The sequence below is a fragment of the Erythrolamprus reginae genome, chromosome 3 (genome assembly GCF_031021105.1).
Source record: "Erythrolamprus reginae isolate rEryReg1 chromosome 3, rEryReg1.hap1, whole genome shotgun sequence".
NCBI lineage: Eukaryota > Metazoa > Chordata > Lepidosauria > Squamata > Dipsadidae > Erythrolamprus > Erythrolamprus reginae.
Genome location: NC_091952.1, coordinates 102,861,582 through 102,886,038, shown reverse-complemented (window position 1 = coordinate 102,886,038; position 24,457 = coordinate 102,861,582). Strand labels below are relative to the sequence as shown.

At 37.7% G+C, this 24,457-nt stretch overlaps 1 protein-coding gene across 2 annotated transcripts in view; it reads right to left on the bottom strand.

The window, feature by feature from the left end:
- SWT1 (SWT1 RNA endoribonuclease homolog) overlaps nt 1-24,457 on the bottom strand; it is a 64,772-nt gene that overhangs the window by 37,924 nt on the left and 2,391 nt on the right. Inside the window, exons 2-10 of one of the 2 annotated variants that reach the window (XM_070746316.1) lie at nt 21,510-21,582; nt 16,947-17,002; nt 15,408-16,143; nt 12,428-12,487; nt 10,717-10,846; nt 10,505-10,603; nt 8,531-8,719; nt 6,559-6,652; nt 4,232-4,374 (exon numbers count right to left, since the gene is read on the bottom strand). In XM_070746316.1, coding sequence (XP_070602417.1) covers nt 4,232-4,374; nt 6,559-6,652; nt 8,531-8,719; nt 10,505-10,603; nt 10,717-10,846; nt 12,428-12,487; nt 15,408-16,143; nt 16,947-17,002; nt 21,510-21,566 — 1,564 coding nt within the window. In that variant the 5' untranslated portion in view covers nt 21,567-21,582. The remainder of the gene's footprint in view (nt 1-4,231; nt 4,375-6,558; nt 6,653-8,530; nt 8,720-10,504; nt 10,604-10,716; nt 10,847-12,427; nt 12,488-15,407; nt 16,144-16,946; nt 17,003-21,509; nt 21,583-24,457) is intronic. The other variant, XM_070746317.1, reaches the window with a different exon arrangement.

The following is a 24,457-nucleotide window of genomic DNA, read 5'->3' as shown; positions in this document are numbered from 1 at the left end:
TATGGTGGGGGCTGGAGGAACTCCAAACGCAAGCCCTGGGAGACAGTTGCTAATGCCCACCTGTCGGAAGACGTAGTCCGCCAGGAGGCCTCGAAAAACTGGAGCTTGCCTCCCAGGTGTTGATGGACAGAGTCACTTAGGGCGCTTGAAGCCCCTCTGGTTTCCACGAAAGGGCCGCCTCGCCTGTTGATACCCTCTCTGGCGATCCTGGAAGGGTGCTCTATCACCCCGGAACGTGTTAGAATTATACTGGGGCTGGGAATAGGGTCTAGCATTCTGACCCGCTGGAGCAGAAGAGTCCCACCGAAAGGACGGCCTGCGTTGGTAGGGGGTATAACGACGCTCCTGGCGCCTGTAAGCTCTGGGGAGGGACTTCTTCTTGTCCTTGTCTTCCACAAGGACGGGATCCAACGCTTCCCCAAAAAGCTTTTCCCCTTGAAAGGGCGCCGAGGCCAGATTCCATTTCGACTTTAGGTCTGCTGGCCAGCTTCTCAGCCAGAGGAGGCGCCGCGATGCCAAAGTGGCCGCCATACTCCTGGCCGAAAATTTAGCAGCATGCAGAGTGGCATCTGCAGAGAACTCCGCTGCCGCCAACAGCTTTCCCAGATCCTGTCTCAGGCGGCTTTCATCCGGTCCCAGCCGGGCCTGCATCTCCTGCAGCCATACTATAGATGCCCTGGTGAAAAAGGAAGCAGCCGCCGCTGCTCGAAATCCCCAGCTCGCCATCTGGTGCGTTTTGCGTATTAACACCTCTGCCTTTCTGTCCTCAGGCTTCAAGCTATCGCCTGTCTCAGAGGGTACGAATGACTTGGAAATCAGCTGCATGACAGGCTGATCTATAGGAGGGAATTCCAATAATTTCTCCACCTCCTCATCACAAGTGTAGAATCTTCTTTCTACTGCAGAGGGACCCTGAGCTGCAGCTGGGTGTTGCCAGGGTCTTTTCACACTTTGCACGATAATATCAGAGGATGGAATGTGCTCTGACTCAGGTTGGGGTTCCTTAAATAGGACTGTAGCTGGTTTGGTCCCATCCGAGGTGTCTGATTTTGCAGGACCTGGCAAGTCTACAGTTAGCTTGGCCTTACGAAGCAAAACCCTGAAAGTTGAGGCTTTAAAAAGTCCAGCAGCCACAGGCTGCTCTGGCGGTGTCTCATCGTCAGACAGTTCATAGTCTTTATCAGATTCCTCCAAAGGGTTTGCTTCCTCAGCCCAAGACCCCATACCTGAGGGGGGCGGTGCACACCACAGGTTTTTTGACTGCACTGGGCGGGGTTGCTGAGTGACTTGTTGCACCCCCGCTGCCATCCCCTGAGAATAGGCATTGTTAATTAAATCCTGGACTGATGGGGACATCTGATGCCAAGAATCAGGTTGTGTTCGCAACCCTGCTGCTGTGGGTGTGAAAGTAGCAGATGGCCCCTGGCAGCTCCTCACTGAATGTGATGCAGAGCCTGGTCTAGGCCCACTGTGGCCTGGAGATGGCAGAACCGGATTGATGGTAAATTGCCTATCAGGAGACCATTCTTTCTCAGAGAAGGATTCAGCAGGCCTCATAGCAGGCAAAGGAGGCAAACCCTCTCTGGCCATAGTTAAATGAGGAGGCACAGAGGGCACTGCTGGGACATGAAGAGCAGCTTCAAGTCTCTGCTCTAAGGCCTTGATACGCCTCTCTGCTTCTTTAATTGATGAAGAGGAGGCCTGGGATGTCCTAGACTTGTCCTTGGACTTGGAAGCTTTGGCCTTCTCCTTGGGGACCACCGAGGGAGAGGTCACCTTATCAGATGTAGCGTGACCTTCCATAGTACTCACAAATCAGTAAACAACACCACAGACTTCAAAACGCTGCTCCTCGAACTCGCTTCTCTCACAGAGAAATAAAATGGCGATCGGGAGCTTAGTAGGCACTGCACATGCGCAGAACTGCCTGTAACGTTCAATCGCGCCCAATAAATAGGCGGAGAGGAACTCTACCGCCTTTTGGGCAAAGAAAAAGCGCGGGAAGTTTTTCTCCCTTTTTTTTGACAGCCCGAAAATGGCGGCGCTCTGAGGCGATCAATCAACCTGCTTGAGTCCTGGAACCGAGGCTCCGAAGACCTGATCACAGCCAGCTGCCTGAAAACGTCCAAATACGGCTTTAAAAAGCCGCTCGCAGCAAGAAAACCGGCTTCGCTAATTAAAAAGCGGCTGCGGCCGCGGCGGCTTTAATCCCGGCCGCCGAACAGCTGAGAGGCGCTGGCAGGCTTCCAAACCGCTTTTTTTATGCCGCGCAAGCAGGGAATCGCCGATTCAAAGCTTCCCAGTGGGGGGGGCGGACCCCCCCACCTTCAGCTCGCAGCCGAGTCTGACCACGGAGGTCAGGGACCCTGGGCTGTGGTGCTCCTCGATCAGGGTGGTACCCGCTGAGGGAAGGGGCCCCCGAGGAGATAACGTTGGGGGTGGTGCCCACGGAGGGCAGAGACCCCTCTGGAAAATCCTCTTCGACCTGTAGTGAAGACAAAAGAAGAAAAAAATTAAAAAGCACCACTTTAATAACAATTAACATTCAAAACATAACATTTTAAACATCATTAATCACTCAGTACAGAAACTACAGTCTCTACACTTAGACTGAGTTTTTAAAACTGGCTCATGGGGGCTGCTAAGGGGGCGGTGCCAGTTAATTAATTATTTAAATTAACTCAGTCTCTACCAATAGGATTGGTTTACAACCCATGATGGACTCTCCTTCCAGAGTCAATGGAGAAAAGATGCATGTGGTGAAGGAAGGTGCAGGCTGGAGCTCTGTTCAGATTGTTTTTTATGCCAATGCAAGTTTTTCCTTTCAAAACTGAAGCACTTCCTAGTCCTGTTGGACGATACACTGATAATCACATTGCCCAAGCTCTTCCAAATTGAAATTAGAATTCTTTATTGGCCGTGTGATTAACACACAAAGAATTTATTTCTGGTGCATAAGATCACAGTATACATACAACATGTACTGTATGTACAACAATAGTGATAGATCATTATCATAAAAAACTAATATCTACACGAAACCGCTGGGTGAGATCATCTGAGGGCTCGGGGTGAGTTTTCATCAGTATGCTGATGATACTCAGCCATACATCTTCACCCGGTGTCCACTCAGTGAAGCAGTGGAAGTAATGGGTCAGTGTCTGGAGGCTGTTAGGGTTTGGATGGGTATTAACAGGCTCAGACTCAACCCCCACAAGACGGAGTGGCTGTGGGTTCTGCCTCCCAAGGACTCTTCCATCTGTCTGTCCATTAACCTGGGAGGGGACTTCTGACCCTCCCCCCCCCCCAAGAGAGTGTTCGCAACTTGGGCGTCCTCCTTGATCCACAGCTGACTTTAGAACATCTCTTTCGCCTGGTGAACCAGTTGCGCCCCTATTTGGACAGGGAGTCTCTATTCACAGTCACTCATGCCCTTATCACCTCGAGATTCGACTACTGCAATTGCTCTCTACATGTGGCTACCCTTGAAGAGCATTTGGAAACTACAAACCATGCAAGATGCAGCCGCATGAGCGGTCATGGGCCTTCCTAGGCATGCCCATGTTTCTCCAACACTCCGCAGACTGCATTAGCTGCCGATTGGTTTCTGGACGCAATTCAAAGTGTTGGTGATGACCTATAATGCCCTGCATGGCATCGGAGAGGGGCGGCATACAAATCTAAGTAATAATAAATAAATCGGGCTAGATTACTTGCGGGACCACCTTCTGCCGCATGAGTCCCAGCAAAGTGTGTGTTGGGAACCCCTGATTTAGAAGCACAAAAACATTAAACAAATTAAGTTAAGAATTTTCATCCAGTTGGAAGTAGATTTTAACAGGGCATACATTTGCTTCTTCATTGCTTATTTGACCCCTATGACAATCATTAAGTGTTGTACCACATGATTCTTGACAAATGTATACTGTATTTTATTTTATGTACGTTGAGATCATATGCACCAAGACAAATTCCTTGTGTGTCCAATCACACTTGGCCAATAAAAATTCTATTCTATTCTATTCTATTTTAGGTTAATGTTGGCATTTCATCAGTGATGATTGATTGGAAACACTTTAGATTCTTTTTTTAAAGCTATTTTTCAGTTTTAGATGGCAAAATCTTACATTTACCTGGAAATAAACCACACAGAATTCAGAGGCATTTATTTAATTAATTGACTTGTAAAGCAGTAGTGTCGTGCAAATATATAAAATTAAGAAAAACCAACCTTTTCCCCACTTGTTATTGCAAGTATCTTCACTAATAACTGTGCTCTTTGGAGTCATTTTCTGGAATGCAGCAACCAAATCGGCTTTACTATATGCCTTTATTTCACTCACTAGGGCTTTGTTGCACAAATTTTTATCATCCCTATGAAAGAAATACAAATATATGCACCTAGTTTTGCTTTCCTGGGAAGACAATTCAATGTACCCATAACGTCGAGCAATGATATAATGAATATGATTTTAGTTTAGATGGATTAAATACATATATTCAATGACCTATGGTACAGGTGGCACACAGAGCCATATCTGCTAGCACGCAAACTATTGCCCTAGCTCAGCTCCAACATGCATGTGTGTGCTGGCCAGCTGATTTTTGGCTCACACAGAGGCTCTGGGAGGGCATTTTTTGGCTTCCAGAGAGCCTCAGGGGGGATGGGGGGGCATTTCTACTCTATGCTGGTTCCAGGGAAGCCTTTGGAGCCTGGGGAGGGCAAAACACAAGCCTACTGGGCCCACCAGAAGTTGGGAAAGAGGCGTTTCTGGCCTCCAGGGGGCCTCCGGGGGGCAGGGGGGAAACTGTTTTTGCCCTCCCCAGGCATTGTATTATGGGTGTGAGCACTCGCACATGTACGATAGCGTGCACCCATGCTCTTTTCGCACCCAAGGAAAAAAAGTTCGCCATCACTGACCTATGACTTAAAATATCTTATCTCTGTATTACATGAGCTGATAAATCACTCAATACCTGTACGAAACCATTTTAAAATAAACTTTCCACAAGCAATTGTAGAATTGTTGAACTTGCAAAATTCTGTTTTCAAACGGGATTCTGGAGGCTGTAATTTGAAAAAACTCCTCCCCCTTTACTTAGAATCTCCCAAATTCCTATATAAACATGTACATATCCTGTATATTTGGATTGTTTGAAACAGCAATATGGTACCTGCTCTTTGGTGAAATGAAAGACAGTAGCTCTAAAATGAAGTATTAATTCTAACAACAATCTTCTAACTTCTTTATCTGAGAAATAGTAATCACCAAAGAGTATATATGACAACTTGCTACTATAGGACACAGGTCTACATACACGTAGTCCAGGGGTGGGTTTCTCCTGGTTTGGATCGGTTCACCTGAACCAGTAGCAATCAGCTGGTGATGTCATTATGATGTAACCGCCCTGGTTCAGTCAGTGCTGGTCCGTGGCTTCTGCCAACATTTTTTAAAATTTATTTTTTTTCTCCTGAGCATGTGCAAAAGCCGAGTTTGCGGCCCTGTGAACGCGGTTGCCATCTTGTTTTCAGGGGGGAGAGGGTTTAATTTTTTTAAAAAAATTTCCACACTGCGCATGAGGCACAGGACGAAGCCAACCAGAAGCGAGGTATGTTGGAACCCACCCCATAATTACAGCCAGAATATTCATTCCTAAGGAAATTGTTAAGCAAATGACTACAGTTAAATGACTCATGCTTGACTTTGCTTGTCAGAAGCCAGTGGGGAAGGCTACAACTGGCTATCATATGACTGGGATACTATAAATGTCATAAATACATGCTGATCTCCAAGCACCTGAATTTTGACTATGAGATCTTGGAGATGCTACCATGGTTATAATAAGTGCATGGACCAATCATAGGTTACTTTTCTTTCAGTGTCATTATAACTTTGAATGGTTGCTAAATGACTGCCTGTGAGTTTTTTTGTTTTTGTTTTAATTGGATTTATATGCCGCTCCTCTCCAAAGACTCGGGGTGGCTAACAGCAATCATAAAACAGCGTACAATAATAATCCAATACTAAAAACGATTAAAAACCCATTAATATAAAAAACCAAACATACATACAGACATACCATGCATAAAATTGTAAAGGCCTAGGGGGAAAGGGAATCTCAGTTCCCCCATGCCTGGCGGCAGAGGTGGGTTTTAAGTAGCTTATGAAAGGCAAGGAGGGTGGGGGCAATTCTAATCTCTGGAGGGAGTTGGTTCCAGAGAGCCGGGGCCGCCACAGAGAAGGCTCTTCCCCTGGGTCCCGCCAAGCGGCATTGTTTAGTTGACGGGACCCGGAGAAGACCCACTCTGTGGGACCTAACTGGTCGCTGGGATTTGTGCAGCAGAAGGCGGTCCCTGAGATAATCTGGTCTGGTGCCATGAAGGGCTTTATAGGTCAGAGTTGAGGTAGTTCCCGAGGTGTTTTTAAAAGGGATTCTGCTGAGAAAAATCAGTAAGTACATCATTTTTTTTGAAAAATGTATTTAAAATGATTGTGTACTTATTGCCCTGTCAATGAAATTTAGATCCTCCATTGGAAAGCGACACCAAAAACGTACGTCAGCAAGATTACTTCAACTTGAGGATAGAGATTCTGATACTGAAGGCAGCATTGTAAAACACGATCATCATTGTTCTCAGTAGTGAAACTTTCTGAAAATTTAGAAACAAGAGATTTAAGTGTCATGTTCTAAAGGAATTGGCTGATGAACAAATATCAATAGCACATCAAGAGGCAAGAAAAATATTTTATATTTGTGGCATTATATTTGTGTCATTTACAATTATCCTCTGTCAGTAATGGGTTTCATTTAGTTCGGAGATGTGCTTGTGTGCTGCTTCTGCACATGCACAGAGCATCCGTGATGAGGTCCGGGCAGGTGGGCGGAGCCTCCTGCCTCCACCACTACTGGTACATCTGAACCAGGGTGAACCAGTTGAAACCCACCACTGTTCTCTGGGCTCCTGCTGTTCAGTATTTATTAAGAGTTTCCTTCAGCTCTATCTTGGGAATAATGTAATGTAATTTAACGTTACACAATGCAGTGCAAGAGTGAAGTGCCAATACTCAGAAGGAAACATTACTTAAAAGAGAATACAAACTTGACCAGAATAGAAGTTAATTTCTCAATTAATTCTACCAATTATAGCTGGTGATTATGACTGTTAAATTGCATTTGAAATAGGCAGCAGCCCATTTTGACGAATAAGCCATGATTCACAATAATAACAGGAAAAATTAAAACCATTACACAAAACCCAGGCAGCATAAAACTCCTATCCCAAATGCACATTCTCTCAAATCTCATCTTGGTTCAATGTCTGGGGAAAAGTCAGATCTTCAAGGCCTTCTGGAAGGGCTAAGAAGATAGCAGACTTCCAAATCTCAGAGGATAAGCCTCCTGGTCATATGTTGATTATTTCAAAGACACATTACTGTGGTGGGGGTGTTAAACTCAGGGCCCATGGGCTAGATGAATCAGACACTGGCCACACCTACCCCTAGTTTAGCGAAGGGGGGGTTGCGATACGTCATGTGATAGTGACATTGTGAGTTTGACACCTGTATTGTAAAGCATCCAAAAGCTTCAAATGGTGCAAAAATGTAGCAACATCCACCCCATTGCATGGCACCATGATCCTGTTATGCTTATACTGACAGATGGTGCTGCTTCTTATTACACTTAATTTAAGGTATTGGTTTAAAGCACTAAGCAACTTAGGGCCAATCTATTGGAAAGGCTGATATTATAGATGTTAAAAGCTATACCACACTTTCAGTCCTCTCTTGATGTAACAGCATGAGAAATGATCCCCAGATTTTATGTCTCTTTAAAAATGCATTAAAATATATCTCTTCCAGAGTTTCTTTTATTATTTTGAATAATAATATTCTCATTGGTTAAGTGTTTTACCTATCTTTTACATTATCTTTTAAAAATTTAATTATCTTCTTTCAGTCACCATAAGCAGGTGGAGAAATCATAAAATGCTGTTGCTGTTGCTGACAACAATGATTAAATATAAAAATAAATAATAATAATAATAATAATAATAATAATAATAATTCCCCTGCTTCCCCTGAACCAATTTATATATGTGATTTATTTTATTTAGCATTTGGCCGAGAGCATTTTATAATGAGCAGTAAATTCCAAGATATTTGCTACTTGTGTTTCACTGCTTCTTAAGCTTTGGGACCCAGAAACATTCTTAGCAGGAAATTAAAGTAGATCTAGAAAACTAATCCTTTACTTTGAGTCTTTCCTTGCACTTACTGGTCAATGGGGAGAATTAATCATTTTGTAGATACAGCCATACATCACAACTAGGAAGGTGGCTGGCCAAGGTATGGTCTCGGGAATTGCATCACTAACTTCATAGTAAACAGCCAATATTTGCAATTATTTTAGACAAGAGAAAGAAATAGATATAAAAAATAATCCTCAATTATTTTCATTTCCGATGGAATAGGGTTTATTACAAAGTAGGTGCACTTACTGGAGGTTTTATAGTTCTACAACGACTTACGTGTTTTTTGAGAAGCAAGCTGCATGGATTGACCCCACAACTTTGGATCTTGATTTTTTAGGCAAGTATAGATGAAGTGAACTGCAGGGATTGCTTTTTTACTAACGTTTGCCAATATCTGCCCTCGCTTTAAGTTGTCCAGTTCTTGCAGAACTACCCAAGGAATTAATAGCAAAAATTTGCCTATGCCTAATTAGGAGAAAAACAGCATTTTTTTGGTCAAAAATTATCAAAGTTCTTAAAAGAAAAAAAATGCATTTGTGAAATTTATGTAGTTGCATCTCAATATTCCTATGCAAAATATTCCCTTAATGCTCTTGGTTTCTATCTTTATTCTCTAATTTCTACATCCCTGTCTTATCTGTTAATTCCCATAATTATAATTTGCAGAGAAAGTGGGGGGAACTGTTTAGTTCCAAACTATTTTCTTTCTGTGTGTTTTGATTTAATTATTTTTTGACAATTACCAGATGCTTTGTTTCCTTGAAAGTCTGGGAACAAAATGAAAACAAACTAACTGGTAATCATTATACTTAAAACAATCTTCCTCAGATACAAAACCAAATTGATGAAAAAAATAGCATCATGAATAGGAATATATAATTTAGAAAAAATTAGTGAGGCATCTTATCACTTTCAATTTTGTTACTGCTAAATTTCCTTTATTCAATTCAAAACTTAGACTACTATAAGATTTTGCTAAATTGGATTTTTAACTAATTAAAGAGAAGTAATCTATTATTTCTCTTTAATTTTACCACAAAAAGAAAAGTAATTTTCTTAACATGTTAAATAAATGCACTTACGCTGATTATTTTCAATCTAGAAAGGATAGGGTTATGACCAGAAACTACAAGTTTTCCACAACTCCTTTTCTTTCTTATAGTTCATTTAATGACTATTTAAAGTTACAATGGCACTGCAAAAAGTGACATGACAGTTTTTCAGACCTTTGCAGCATCCCCATGATCATGTGATCAAAATTCAGATACTTGGCAACTGGTTCATAGTTATCACCATCCCAGTGTCCCAGAGTTACAATGGGGAGAAAAAGTATTTAGTCAGACACCAATTGTGAAAGTTCTCCCTCTTAAAAATAATTTGGAAATAAATTTGTGAAAAATCAGACAATGTGATTTTCTGGATGTGTTTTCTCATGTTGTCACGCTAAGAAAAATTAATGGGGTAGCCAGAATCACTTAATAACAGAGTTAGTAAATTATCAACTGGAGTGATTACTTAACAACTATGGCAAGAAAGGTTGTAAGATGAGGCAAATCTAACTTAACAAATGTCTCACAACAGAAATTTTGGGCTCAATTGTGGTTGTAAGTCGAGGTCTACCAATATTGGCATATAATTCCCATTGCTAAGACACTGATAATGATTATGAGAGGATGAAAGTTAAGTAAAATATTTCTTGACTATTTCATGATATAACAGGTAGAAATGTTTGTGCGTGAACCTGCAAATTACCAGAGAAAGTTCTGATAAGCAGCTATACAAGCATACCAAATGATACGCCTGTTTTCAATGTTTTGAAGAAGTCTGATCCTAACAAGTTTTATGAATCTTGTTTTAAATGACCGCACTATCATTTGTTCAATCATAATACACAACAGATATTCTCCAAACGTTATGAAAGAAAGGAAACCAATAAAAATACTAGCTCTTTTTGTTTGAAATCTAACTGATCCACCATCTTTTAACTTTGTTCAGTGTCTGCTACTTCAGTACATTTTGTACCATGAGTGGTGAATAAGCAAAATAATATAATTTACACCTGCTTACATCATATCATGTTATACTGCTTTATTAAAGGTCATTTAAAAGTCTAAAGTTGTTCATGAAATGAAGCTATCTGCTATAAGATTTGGGGCTGAAGTTTAGTTTTCAGATTGAAAAAAAATGTAGCAGATAATAGAGAAGCAATATCTTTCAGGTAAGATGTTACAGAAATAAATCCACACATACCTGGAATATTTGCATTCTTCAAATATTTGATGAACGTCAAATGGCTGATCATTATATTAGTATCAATCACAATCAAAGTATTCAACCCAGAGAAAATATCTATTAGAAAAGAAGAAAAATGTAATTCAGTAAGTGGCTTTATCTTTCATTTTCTTCTTCTCAATGCTGTTAATGGAGCAGCAGCAGAAAACACCTCACACAGATAAACTTACTAGAAGATATATGTGATTCACCATCTGCAAGATCTATTTCCATGCAAGTTAACTCTCCACAAGCCTGCACAACAGGTAGATCCATCTTCTTCTCAATACGAGCCACATGCAAGTCTTCTACAATCTGCATCTATAAAAATAATTGATAAATCATGACTTGATATCTTAAGCAGGGATAAGAAAGCACTACCAGTTCTTGCTGCTTTTCTTTCTCTATATATTACTGTCTATCCACTGCTCCAAATGTGTGGGTGGATAGGAGAGAGGGAAGATACTACTTCTTGTCTTACTCTTTCCACCTAGGTGATAGATGAATAAGATACAGAAGGGAAAATAAATGTATACAGTGTTCCCTCAATTTCCGCGGGGGATGCGTTCCAAGACCGCCCGCGAAAGTCAAATTTCCGCGAAGTAGAGATGCGGAAGTAAATACACAATTTTTGGCTATGGACAGTATCACAAGCCTTCCCTTAACACTTTAAACCCCTAAATTACCATTTCCCATTCCCTTAACAACCATTTAGTCACCATTATTATTGGTACTCACCATTGAATAAGACACTTAGTGATCCTGATATTTATAAACATAATTATTTATTAACAATTTTTTTTAAATTATTTATTTGCAAAAATTATTAGTTTGGTGATGACATATGATGTCATTGGGTGGGAAAAACCATGGTATAGGAAAAAAACCGCGAAGTATTTTTTAATTAATATTTTTTTTAAAACCGTGGTATAGGCTATTCGCGAAGTTCGAACCCGCGAAAATCGAGGGAACACTATAATACAAATGACAATGAGTAAAACTTGTTCTAATAGAAAAGTATTTTCAAAATGGTCTATCAAACCGGCATGAAACCTATCTATATAACTTGATGCATCAAGGTAAGATACTTTCTTTCCCATAATTTTCATTTCCCTCTCTAAAAATTCTAATTTGCACACATTTAAGAAGGCAATTAGCCAATTCAAATCTTGATTCCATTTGACTGGAATCAAACTATTACAATTTCTCTTAACTTTGTATTATTTATATTGTTTAAATAAACATGATGGCAAGAACTAATAAAGGTTTCACTAGCAAGTTCAAAATGTTATGTGGGGCTTTTCGTCCATTTTCTATGTAGCTTCAGATAGACGTATGAACAAGTATGTTCACTCTTCATTACTTTTACATACTGTATCTTGACCAATGAATATGTTCAGTCCCCATTAGGCCTCAGCACTTTTAGATTCCTACATTGTTATCCATTCCACCCATCCACTCCACCCCAAAGTATATGTGTATATATATGTATGTATGTATATGTATGTATATATATATTCCTGTAAACTTCTGCTATGATCTCGAGAGGTATAAATTTTCATGCATTTCTGCTGCAGTGAAAATTTAAATTAGTTTTTGCTATTGTTGCTTCTGTTGTTATTATTTGGATTTGTATGCCGCCCTTTTCCGTAGATTCAGGGCAGCTACATGCTTTATATTTTATATATGGTTTCTATTTTAAAGCTTTAATTGTGATTGTAAAGTAGCTGCAAGAACTTGATGCTTAGATAAAAACCCAGTCTCTAAGTATGTCCTATTAGAATATATTAGAATGGATGAGAACAAACAGAATCAATATGAGCAAAAACAGCAACAATGTAAACTTTGGCTAAAATGAACTAAAAACTGCATTTAGGAGATGCTGATAAAAAAACCTCTAACCTCTTGGTCGACATCTGCATTTTTGATGTTTTCAAGGGAAGAACATGAGGATTTGGAATTCTGTAATAAAGAGATTATATGTACTTAGCTGTTAATTTTATAGTTTATAATTCTTTCTTGGAATCTGAAATAATTTTGAAAGGAAGAAAAATGATGCCAGGGGAACTAGGTAAACTTTATTACACTTTTAGAATTTTTTTTGGTTTTTCATTTCATATTTTAAATGATTGAAATATTATTAATTTAGTCTCATATTTAATACACACTAGTCTGCTTTTTTCCTTCAAAATTTTTCTTTATCCATCATTTTAACTATCGTTAAGATATGACAAACAATAGAGTACAGTAGAATAGAGTAGAATTCTTTATTGGCCAAGTGTGATTTGATGCATATGCTCTTAGTGTACATAAAAGAAAAGATACATTTATCAAGAATCATGAGGTACAAAACTTAATGATTGTCATAGGGTACGAATAAGCAATCAGGAAACAATCAATATTCATATAAATCGTAAGGATACAAGGAACAGAAAGAGGAATTGGCCAATGGAATAAATATTTAGATAGTGAAGAAAATAAAATGTTTAGGAATTTACATAACTGCAAGATGCACATCAATTAAAGAGGATAATTATATTAAACTAATGAACAACATAAGAGAAGATTTGGAGAGATGGAGAAATTTGAGGCTCTCACTAATGGGAAAAATTGCAGTGATTAAGATGAACATTCTACCAAAATTACTCTTCTTGTTTCAAAATATTCTGATAAAATTAGACAAAAAGTATTTTGGAAATCTGAATAAAATGATAATGAAATATATTTTGCAAGGGAAGAAACAGGGGATCAAACTTAAACTGCAACAAGTAAAAGAAAGAGGAGGATTTGGCATGCCAGAGTGGGAGCTCAACTATCAAGCAGCAACACTCACCTGGGTAAAAGACTGGATAGAATTAAAAAACAAAAGACTGTTAATGTTAGAGGGCCATGATTTACATCTAGCATGGCACACATTTTTGTGGTACAGGAAACAAGCAGCACACCAATACTGCCAAAGACATTTTATAAGACAGGCCCTTTTAGAAATATGAAATAAATTTAAACAGAACTACATGAAAGTTTCAATTTGGCTATCTACATTAGAAATGTTAGAACACCTAAATCTTATCAATCAAGACAAACAGGTTGTCTATAAGGATTTAATAAATGAAGAAGCGGGATTAAAATCAAGGCAAGAATTAAAAGAACAGGGGGTAGAATTGGAGTGGTGGTTCTTTTTACAAATCCAATCAAGATATATGAAAGTCATGAAAGAGTGGGGGATTAATAGGGAGTTAATGACAATAGATAAGATCCTTCTGGGGACAAATGATAAATTAGTAAAGAAAATTTAAAAATTCTTATTGGATTACAAAATGGAGGAAAAACAGGTTAAGGAAACAACGGTGGCATGGGCAATAAATTTTGAACACAATATACAATTGGAAAAATGGCAAGAATTATGGGAAAGAAATAGAAATAGGAATATAAAGAGAATAAACAGAACTTAAATAAAATGTTCTATAGGTGGCATCTCCCACCAGTTAGACTGGCAAAAATGTTCAGAAATTTATCATCAAATGTTGGAAGTGTGTTGGAAGTTGTACGCTGCCCTGGGTTTTCGGAGGGGCGGCATACAAATCTAATAAGTAAGTAAGTAAGTAAGTAAGTAAGTAAGTAAGTAAGTAAATAAAGTGTAACCATGAATCAGGCTCATATTTATCATATGTGGTGGTTATGTAGGAAAGTCAAAGAATATTGGCAAAAAAATTCAAATACAGTTGGCAGAACTGGAGAGGAAATAGAATTTAAGCCAGAATTATTCTTATTGGGAATTATAAATGGAAAATATAGTAAAAGGGTAATTTATTTAACGATACATATTATAACAGCAGCAACAATAATCTTTGCCCAAAACTGGAAAAATGAGGAAATCCCATCTGAAGAAGTAAGAAAATTTTGACTTGTGTGGAAATGGATTGACTCTGGAATTAAAAAACAAGGGAGACAGAACATTTTGAGACATGGAACAAATTTTATCAATCGTTTAGACAGAAAAGAAGGACCTAAAATATGAAATGACTAGGAGTTATAAAATGGAGAATTAGAGAGAGGTAGGCATGTAACTATAAGAAAATGAGAATGGATAAGATAAACTTAATAGGAATACAGAGAGAAGTATGATGTTTGTATATATGTAAATACTGAATAGCAAAATATAGATTAGTAGGTATAATAGTACCCCGTTTCCCCCCAAGATAAGACTTCCCCTGATAATAAGCTTAATCAGGCTTTTAATTGTATGGCAATAAGACCAAGCGTTTATTTCGGGTTTTTAAAAAAATATAAGACAGTGTCTTAAGGGAGTAATATTATGTAAGTTACATGATATTTCAGTTTGTATGGCAAAGATAACACCAGGACAGCTACACTGTGTTCAACGTTTTCAATGTGTTTTTAAATTTAAAAATTAAAAAAAAGAAGTTGGGATCTTCCTCATTGGTTTATGAAGTGAAAGAATGAACCACTTTTATTGATACACTGTCTAAGCAAAAATTCTTTAATTGTTTAAGGAGTCTTCCAAGGGTGAAATCCAGCAGGTTCTCACAGGTTCTGGAGAACTAGTAGTGGAAACTTTGAGTAGTTCAGAAAACTGGCAAATACCATCTCTGGCTGGTCCCAGAGTGGAGTGGGAATGGAAATTTTGCAATAGCCTTCCCCAGGAGTGGGGAGGGAATGGGGATTTTGCAGTATCCTTCCCTGCCACGCCCACTAAGCCATGTCCATAGAACCCGTAGTAAAACAATTTGGATTTCACCATTGAGCTTTTCCCTATATTCTTATATTATCAGCCCATGGAAATTATTTAAAGCCCCATAAGAGATCTCAACTAAAGCAAAAATACAGCTTCATATTTCATGATATATATATTTTACTTTACCCAACTTGAATGAAATGTAACCGATTCAAATTTATTTTTTTGAATCCTTGAATTGCAAATATTCTTCTCTGAATCAGGTGTCGGTTCTTCATTTTTATACTTCCGACATTTGGACATCTTTGCCAGGTGATATGAGTGTGCACATTTGTCTTCTTTACATTTTTTTCTGGAAAGTTCTAAAGAAAGACACTTCTCTTTTTCAAGTTTATCTTTTTTGCAAGCCTGCATATTCACTTTAGAATCTGTGAAAGTAAAAGGTAAACCTGGAACGTGATGGGGTTTTGTACAGTTTATTTTCGGGGTGAATTCATTCAATCTTAGTATATTTTTCTTATGAAGGAATGAACATTCTGCAGGTTTCGTGGTTTCCTTGAATTCCTCCATTATACATTTTCTAAATACTTTTCTAAACTTGGTGCTCTCCATTTTATCTTTTTTTTTATTCTTCTCTTTGAGGTTTATGATCCCCAAATCATGTGACAACTTCTTCCTTTTTTTATTATTAGGACCATTGTCACTCATGCCAGATTGTTCTTTATGAGGCTCCATAATGCTTCTTTTCCCACCAAGATTAGCTGTAGCTTTAAATTGCATGGTGATCTTTTCACGCTCTTCAAGAGGTATTAAAACACTATTAATGGGTTGTGAGTCTTTTGATATCTTTGCTTCGAATCTTGTACTAGAATGTATGAGATCCAAATTCATTTTTGCTTCCACATATCCAGCACCACTCCCTCTGTGAAAACATCATTGAAAATCACTTTAAAATTATGACTGTGGAAGGTAAACTGTGGATTTTAAAAATTATAATCCAATATTTTATTTAACAAGAAATGTTAAGAGAAAAATCTGAATTTATGAATAGATTATTGATACATACAGAAAATGTGACAGGGAGCATGTTATAAAATTATTAGTCCCCTCAAAATGAAATACTTAATCTAATTATAAATTAAAGCATCCTCCAGTTATTTTAAACTATAATCCCATATGATAAGTTTGATTTTTAAGAACTAAAATTGAAAACATCCAAGAATATCATGTTGCTACATTAGGAATAAGAATTCTCATTTATAAATTACAAACGACAAAAAATATTATCAAAGCTGAGGATATGCAATGAATGCCTATTTCTATTAACCATGGCATTTAGAATGAGCAGTCAATAGGTTATTTTCTTTGCTTATGGCAACATAGCAACACAATATCAAGTGTAATGAAGTTACAAATAAAACGAAAAACAGTAAGGAATTTTCCCTAATAACAGAACAATAGTACAAGATAAGTTATGTTAGGCAAAGTAATAAAATAAAGAGTTTACAAAAAATATATAATTGTTGCATTGGAGACTATTACAAGAATATCATTTTCTCCATAACGTAATTGATTAAACGTCAGACAACTAATATGATCCAATCAAAGATTCCAAATTAAGCAATAGATTTCGAACTATGTTGGTCTTTGTACTGCAGCCCATTTAGATTTTTCAACCTCCAAAATATCAACAGTTTCATTCCTCCTATCAAAAAAAAACCTTACCTTTGGTCCACCTGTTCTCTTGCATGTCTGATCCCAATTTCTGCTGATTCTGGTTTCTGAAAGAATAATGAATATTTATTTATAAGCATGTGTGTTTTATTATATTAAATAAATAATCTTTCACAATATGAGAAGCAAAATTGCATAGAATTTCACTATATTGTATGCCTCATTCTTTCCTCAAAGTCAGGTACATCTCTGAGTTAGATACAGAGATACAATCTCTGAGTTAGATTATTATTGCTTCTATAATCTTTGTTTTCACAGTACCGAATTAATAGTAATTTCCATTAATCTCCATGTGCCTCCACATACGTATCATAAAATTTCCATTAAGATTCAACAATACCTACTTTCTTGAGCATTGTTATTTATATATTCTAGGTATGTTTTGGTAACTTTTTCTTTGCACAATTTGCATTTGTGGTGTCAATTCCTGCAGACTTTCAGTGTATGGTAGAAATAAGTACTATTTTGTAGCCTTAACACTGAGCGAGTAAGTGTCTTCTAATCTTGCTGTCCTTGAGTTTCTGCTAAAGCTTAACTAGTATAACTCAATGTTATAATTTAACATTAAAACTCCAAGTTTCCATAAGCTTCATACTCTTTGTCTATAGAGTGTTAGGTCAAATGTTTCATGGTCCTCATATATAATGAATAAACATATTGTTTCAAGCAGCTAGAACATCTGTCTTCTTTGTTTTGTCAAGTATCAGGGCAGTGATCAGATTCCCAGGTATTGGGTTTGTGTGTGTGTGTATGTGTGTAATCCACAATAAGCATACCAGTAAATAAAGGGATTTTAAACTTTATTATTAACTCAAGCAAACAGATTTAAAAATATAACTTAAAAAGTATATGTACCTAGTAAGACTCTCTGATCTCTTACAAGCTGCCAGCAACTTCTTAATAATGACTACAGATGTAACTAACGGGTGGCTAATTTCCATAGTACCCAATGCAAAATTCTGTGCAGAAGCTCCCAATAAACAACAACAATCCCAAGGTTTGTATCAAAACTTGGTCAGAAGACTGCTAAACCTGACCTTGACTGAATGGCATGTGAGATGGATGGAAAGCAAGAATCTTTCATAGTGAGAAATTCTTTGAAGCTACCATATGTGAAGCTCCTCCACTTTCTCTTTTATTCAGCAACAAGGATAAAAAAAACCAAGCATGCTTGCTCAGAACAAACTGCAAAATACTAATTTCTTAATATGGAGGAGAAATCAAAATGTGTCAGTAAACTCTTTGAAATTACAATTACAATTGCTGTTTTGCAAATTTTGCATTTGTTATGAACAAAAACTCATCAGAACTCAAAAACAATTTTCAATTCTCCTGACTTTCCACATTTGCTCTATCCTATACACCTATTTACATTATGAACCTACCATGGAAAATAGAAAAATCACATGTTTATACTTCAATATTTTTTTACCAATTTGTTTTTATAAACCCCCTCTCCTTGGCATAATCTAAGAACCTAATGGTATTTTTCTTGTATTTTTATTCAAGCATACTCAAAAAATAAGATTGTCAATATGCAATCTAAATTCTATTCTGCATCTGAAAATCCTGGTTTTGAATTAAAAAAATATTTTAAAATAAAAATGTTATATGAAAAATCTTTTATTCTCCACAACTATTACCTAAACACTGGGCCATATCATATCTACTGCAGCTTTTGGGTCTGCATTTTTGTGTGTATATAAGATGGACATGTTCTCTTAATTCCTAGAGAATATAGCTTGTTGCCTCATTTATTTTATTTATTTATTTATTTATTAGATCTGTATGCCGCCCCTCTCCGGAGACTCAGAGCGGCTTACAACAATAATACATAGTACAAATCTAATGGTTAAAAAAACAGTTTAAAACCCTTATTATAAAAAACAGTCATGCATCCCAAACAAACCATACATAAAATGAAACAGCCCGGGAGAATCCATTTCCCCATGCCTGATGGCAGAGGTGGGTTTTTAGGAGTTTGCGAAAGGCAAGGAGGGTGGGGGCAGTTCTGATCTCTGGAGGGAGTTGGTTCCAGAGGGTCGGAGCCGCCACAGAAAAGCACTGTTCAGTCTAAGCTGCGCGCATGCGTGCACACCCCAAAACACCCCCACGCACCCTTTTCCAAGGGCGTGCAAGGAGCCGCGGGCGCCTCCCCCAATGCCTCCGGCCCCCTCGCACCCCTGGCTTCTTGCTGCTGCCCCCCGGCCACCCGATCCACCTCTCTTTCTCCCCCTCCGCTTCCCACCTTGGGGCGTGGCTTCTCCCACAGCGGCGGTGGCGGCTGCGGCTTCTCGTCCTCCTCATCCAGCCGCTAGCCACTCCGAGCGCTTTGGGAACGCCCGCCCCACCCCTCTCGCAGTCCCTTCGCCGAGAGCGCTTTTGTCCCGGGTTGTCAGCGAGGTGGCTGCAGGAGAGGCAGGGCAGGCGTTCTGCTCTCGCCGGCGAAGGTTTTTCTTATTTTGAATGTTCCGGGTGGGCTGGCAGGGGGATGGGGAGTGCGCGCACGCCATTGAAAATCACCTTCGCCGCCCTCCGCTGTGAGAAGAACAGAGAGGGAACGGGAGAGAGTGAGAGCAACAGACAGAGCAAGATAGAGAGAAAGAGAGAGAGAGAGAGAGAAAGAGGGGGGAGAGAAAGAGATAGCAAGAGATAGCGAACGAGAGAGAAAGAAAGAAAACAAGAGAGAAAGAGTGAAAGAGAAAGCAAGAGAAAGAGAGAGAAAGAAAACAAGAGAGAACGAGTGTGAGAGAGAGAAAGAAAGAGAAAGAAAACAAGAGAGAGAAAGTGAGAAAGAGAGAGCAAGAGGAGGAGAGAGAAAGAGAGCATGAGAGAGAGAGATGAGAGAGGAAGGAAGAGAGTGAGAGAGAGGAAGAAAGCAAGAGAGAGAGAAAGCAAGAGAGAGAGAAAGCAAGAGAGAGAGAGAAGAGTGGAAGGAAAAGAGAGAGAGAAATGATAGAAAAAAGGGGAGAAAAAAAGAGAAATGAGAAAATGATTGAGGCAGAGAATGACAGGAAAGAGAGAGAAACAGAGAGAGAAGTGACTCTTGATTTAAAGCATATGGCGAAAGCACTTAAATAATAACAGAGAACCCCCAGCCCTCACCTGTTTTTATTAATAGTTGTTTTTGGTTTTTTAAAATTATTAATTTCTTTTAATAAAAAAAGAAGGGATTTTTTTCTTATTTATTTATTTGTTTGTTTGTTTGTTTGTTTGTTTATTTAATCCTTCTATGCTGCCCAGTCCCAGGGGACTGCCGCTCAGACACTATACTTTTCCGCCCACACCGGGAAAAAAATTAGAGGGAACATTGCAGAGAAGGCTCTTCCCATGGGCCCCGCCAGACGACATTGTTTCGTTGACGGGACCCGTCGTCATCTCTGTTCAGCTTTAAAGCATTAAGAAGTAACGGATGTAGGGAAAAAACACAAAACATCACACTTTAAGTGGGTTATGTTTCTGTTATGCTTATTGACTTCAGCTACAGCCAAAATACACAGAACAAAAGCAAATTATAAGTATTTTTAAAACTGCAAACATGGTATTAAGACTGAATATATTGGAAACAGGAAACAGTAGCAAACGAAATAAGTTTGATCAAAAAAATTCTTGATTGCGCAGAAGCAGATAAGATGACAATGGAGCTCAAGGACCAAGAAGATACAAAGTACTACAAAATATGGAGAGAATTTTACGTATGGCTTGACAAAAGGGGAAAAAAGGAAGCTGTATAAAAGATTTATGAATAAGTTTAAAAGGGTTTAAAAAATACTAGATTTACTTAAGATTTCTGTAATAATTGACTATTTGAGAGTAGATAGGGAAAAAAGGATTGAAGAAATGCAAAATACTTGAAATTTGGTTATACTTATGACTGAATAATAACTGTTGGTAGTATTCACCATATGATAAATCAATGAATTTAAATTAAGCTGTCAATGAGACAGTGGGGGTGGGGTAGTCTATGTAGAGTCTGCTTTTGTCCTGTCCATGGTTTTCTCTTTCACTTACCTTTTTTTGTCTGTTTTGATGTAAAGATGCTATGATCGAGAAAATGTATTTTTAAATGTATATATTTGAAATAAAAATCATTTTTTAAAAAAAGACTGAATATTATTAATCATTGATCATGTAACATTCGCAGTGCCATCCTAGCGTTTTCATTCTTTTTTATGCAATGAAAACTCTAATCCTTATTGTTTATTAATTTATTTGCTGCACATCTCGTTGTGACACAAATCTGTGTTATTACAATCCAATAAAATAGAATACAATTATCAAAGACTGAAACAGCAAACAAGAAATACATTAACAAGAAATGGTAAGGCAGCAGGGAATATATAATAAAGTGGAGGTCATATCTTCTATTAATCCGGTAATCACCTCCAGGCTAACACATCCCTCTTTGGGCCCCAGGCCAATTGGGAGAACCAGGTTTAAAACTTTTAGAAAGGGTCAAGAGAGTGAAAGCAGATCTCACTTTGATGGGAATGAAGTTCCTAGGATTGAAACAGTTCCTCACCTGATATAAAAGTAATAGTTATATTTTCTTACCTTTTTATTCAAGGTGTCATCCTTTTGCCTGGATTTCTTTTTGTGTTTTTTTGACATGCTTAGGTCTGAAAATCTGGGGAAAAAAGTATTACAGTCTTAATTACAAGTATGTTTAGATATCTATTGAGCTTCTCAGTCATCCAGGTCATAGTGATCCCAAAGGTGCTTTTTCAAAAGACAACTGGACTTTCTGTTTTTTTCTGTAAAGTTATGTAAAGTACAAAAGCTCCAGATAGATTGGCATACAAGTCTAATTTTTTTTTTATTATTATTATTATTATTATTACTGTATTATTATTATTATTATTATTATTATTATTATTATTATATTTCTAATTTAAGCAGTTAATACTGTAGTGGAATATCTTTGATTTTTATCTTACATTTAATTTGAAATGTAATACAAATGAATCGATGAGAATATATAAGGAAAGGAGGTGGCAAAGGAGAGAAAAAAGGATATAATTTTTTGTACACTAATGTGTTACATATATATTATTACTTAGTAAATGGATTACAGTTAATGTTAAATTTATCAGGAATCATTTTAAAAGACAACATATTTGTTAAACAATGGACCAGGGTTTGCTCCCGTAATACTTTTCTAAAATTGTGCTTAGTTTATTTTTAAAAATAGTGCTGCCCGTTTCCCTTAATCTTACCTTTTTTTTAAAGTTTATTTGTGCATTATAAATATGTGAATGTAAAAAGTTGAGTCAGCATTCTTGTAATACCTGAAGTCATGAAATGAAAAAATTATGAATCTAGATGAACTTATTTTTGGCTGATGAACATATGGAGACTATGTCCACACCATTAAGAGAAAGATTTATAGTGCATACAAGATTTTTTTCATCTTGAACAAAGATTGAATTTGAAACAGAATTATGTATTGATTAGTAAATTATGTAGTGTTGTAAAATTTATAAACATATATTGACATATGACAAAAAAGAAAAGCAAGTGAAAGAATGAATGATAAACCGGGCTAAAATTTTGGGCTATAATATACAAATAGGAAAAATATGTGGTTGAAAGGACTGAAATGTACTTTATCTTCTAGGCTTAAGACAATTTTTATAAAATGATGCGGTCATTGATATTTGTCAATAGAGAAGTTGTGTAAAAATTGTGTAGAATGTATTTCAAATATTTGCTGGAAATGTATGAACATGAAGAGACATTTTATCATGTTTTGTTGGGCATGTAAAAAAAAACATTTTGGGTTCAAATATATACTTTAATTAAAGATGATTTTAAAGGTTAAAGTACAACTGGAACCAGAGATTTTGGGGAGGGGGAATTAATGGAAAAACAATTAGAAAAAAGACATGGGATTTTGTTATTACATATGAAAACTGCAGGAACATTATTATAGTGGCTGTGGGTACTACCTCAGAGGTTTGCAACTTGGGCGTCCTCCTCAATCCACAGCTGACTTTAGAACACCACCTGTCGGCTGTGGCAAGGGGGGCATTTGCCCAGGTTCGCCTCGTGCACCAGTTGCGGCCCTATTTGGACAGGGATTCATTGCTCACGGTCACTCACGCCCTTATCACCTCGAGGTTTGACTACTGCAATGCTCACTACATGGGGCTACCTCGGAAGAGTGTTTGGAAACTTCAAATCGTCCAAAATGCAACTGCGCAAGAAGTTATGGGCCTTCCAAGGCATACCCATATTTCACCATCATTCCACAGACTGCACTGGCTGCCGATTAGTTTCCGGACACAATTCAAAGTGTCAATTATGGCATTCAAAGCCCTACATGGCATCGAGCCAGATTACCTCTGAGACTGCCTTCTGCCGCATGAATCCCAGAGCTCAGGTCCTACAGAATTGGCCTCTTCAGGGTCCCATCAACAAGACAATGTCATTTGGCGGGGCCCAGGGGAAGAGCCTTCTCTGTGGGGGGCCCAGACCTCTGGAATCAGCTTCCCCGAGGGATTCGCACCGCCTCCACCCTCCTTGCCTTCTGAAAAAATTTAAAGACCTATTTATGCCAGCAGGCCTGGGGCCATTAGATCCTAGCCCTCTGACCAATGAGTGTTTTAATGTATTTATGCAGTGAATGGTGATGGGTGTTTTTTTAAATTATATTGGATTTTAAAGTTATTTTAGTCATATTAATTGGTTCTTTTGTGATGTATATTGTTTTGTACTTTTTCATATGTTGTGAGCCACCCCGAGTCCTTGGAGAGGGGCGGCATACAAATCCAATAAATAAATAAATAATAAATAAATGTCCCAAAGTGAAAAAGGTCTTAATGCTATAAATGAACTGTTTAAAGAAGGGAAATGGGCAGCATTATAGCAAAGGAATGGTTGGTCAAGATGATAAAGCTTGCAGAAATGGTTACATTAACTGCTTTCATTAGAGAAAAAGAAATATCTACATTTACTGTCAACTGGATTTTTTGGTTTTGATGATTAGAAAACAAAACTGTATAGTGGAAAAAAGTGAAGATTTTTGTAATCATAGAGTAAGAGATAATTTTGCGATTATATTTGCTGCAAAGGAAATCAAATGCTACTATTTTGTTTTTGGATCTTTCTAATTTTAGTTTCTTTTCCTCTTTCTTTTTCTTTCTTATGTTCTTTAATGACATTCGTTTTTAAACTTTTTGTAAAACTTTAATAAAAAATTATACAAAACTGGAGCAAGTGAGTGTTACATTTGAAAACTGAACAACAGAAAACACTGATTCTAGATAACATTCTACAAGTGGCACATGTATAGGTTACATTACTCCCTTTCTCAGATGCCTTTTAATTTTCCTTAAAACGTGCAACATATTCAACAATTTTCTGAATACAGTGTTGCTTACTTCACAAGATTAGGTTTTCTACATTAAGTGAAGGAAATTGCTTTGGCTAAACAAAAACAAAAACCCTTAGTTTCCTGAACTTCAAAAGGAAGCATGAGTGGTGCATGAAATGCTAACATC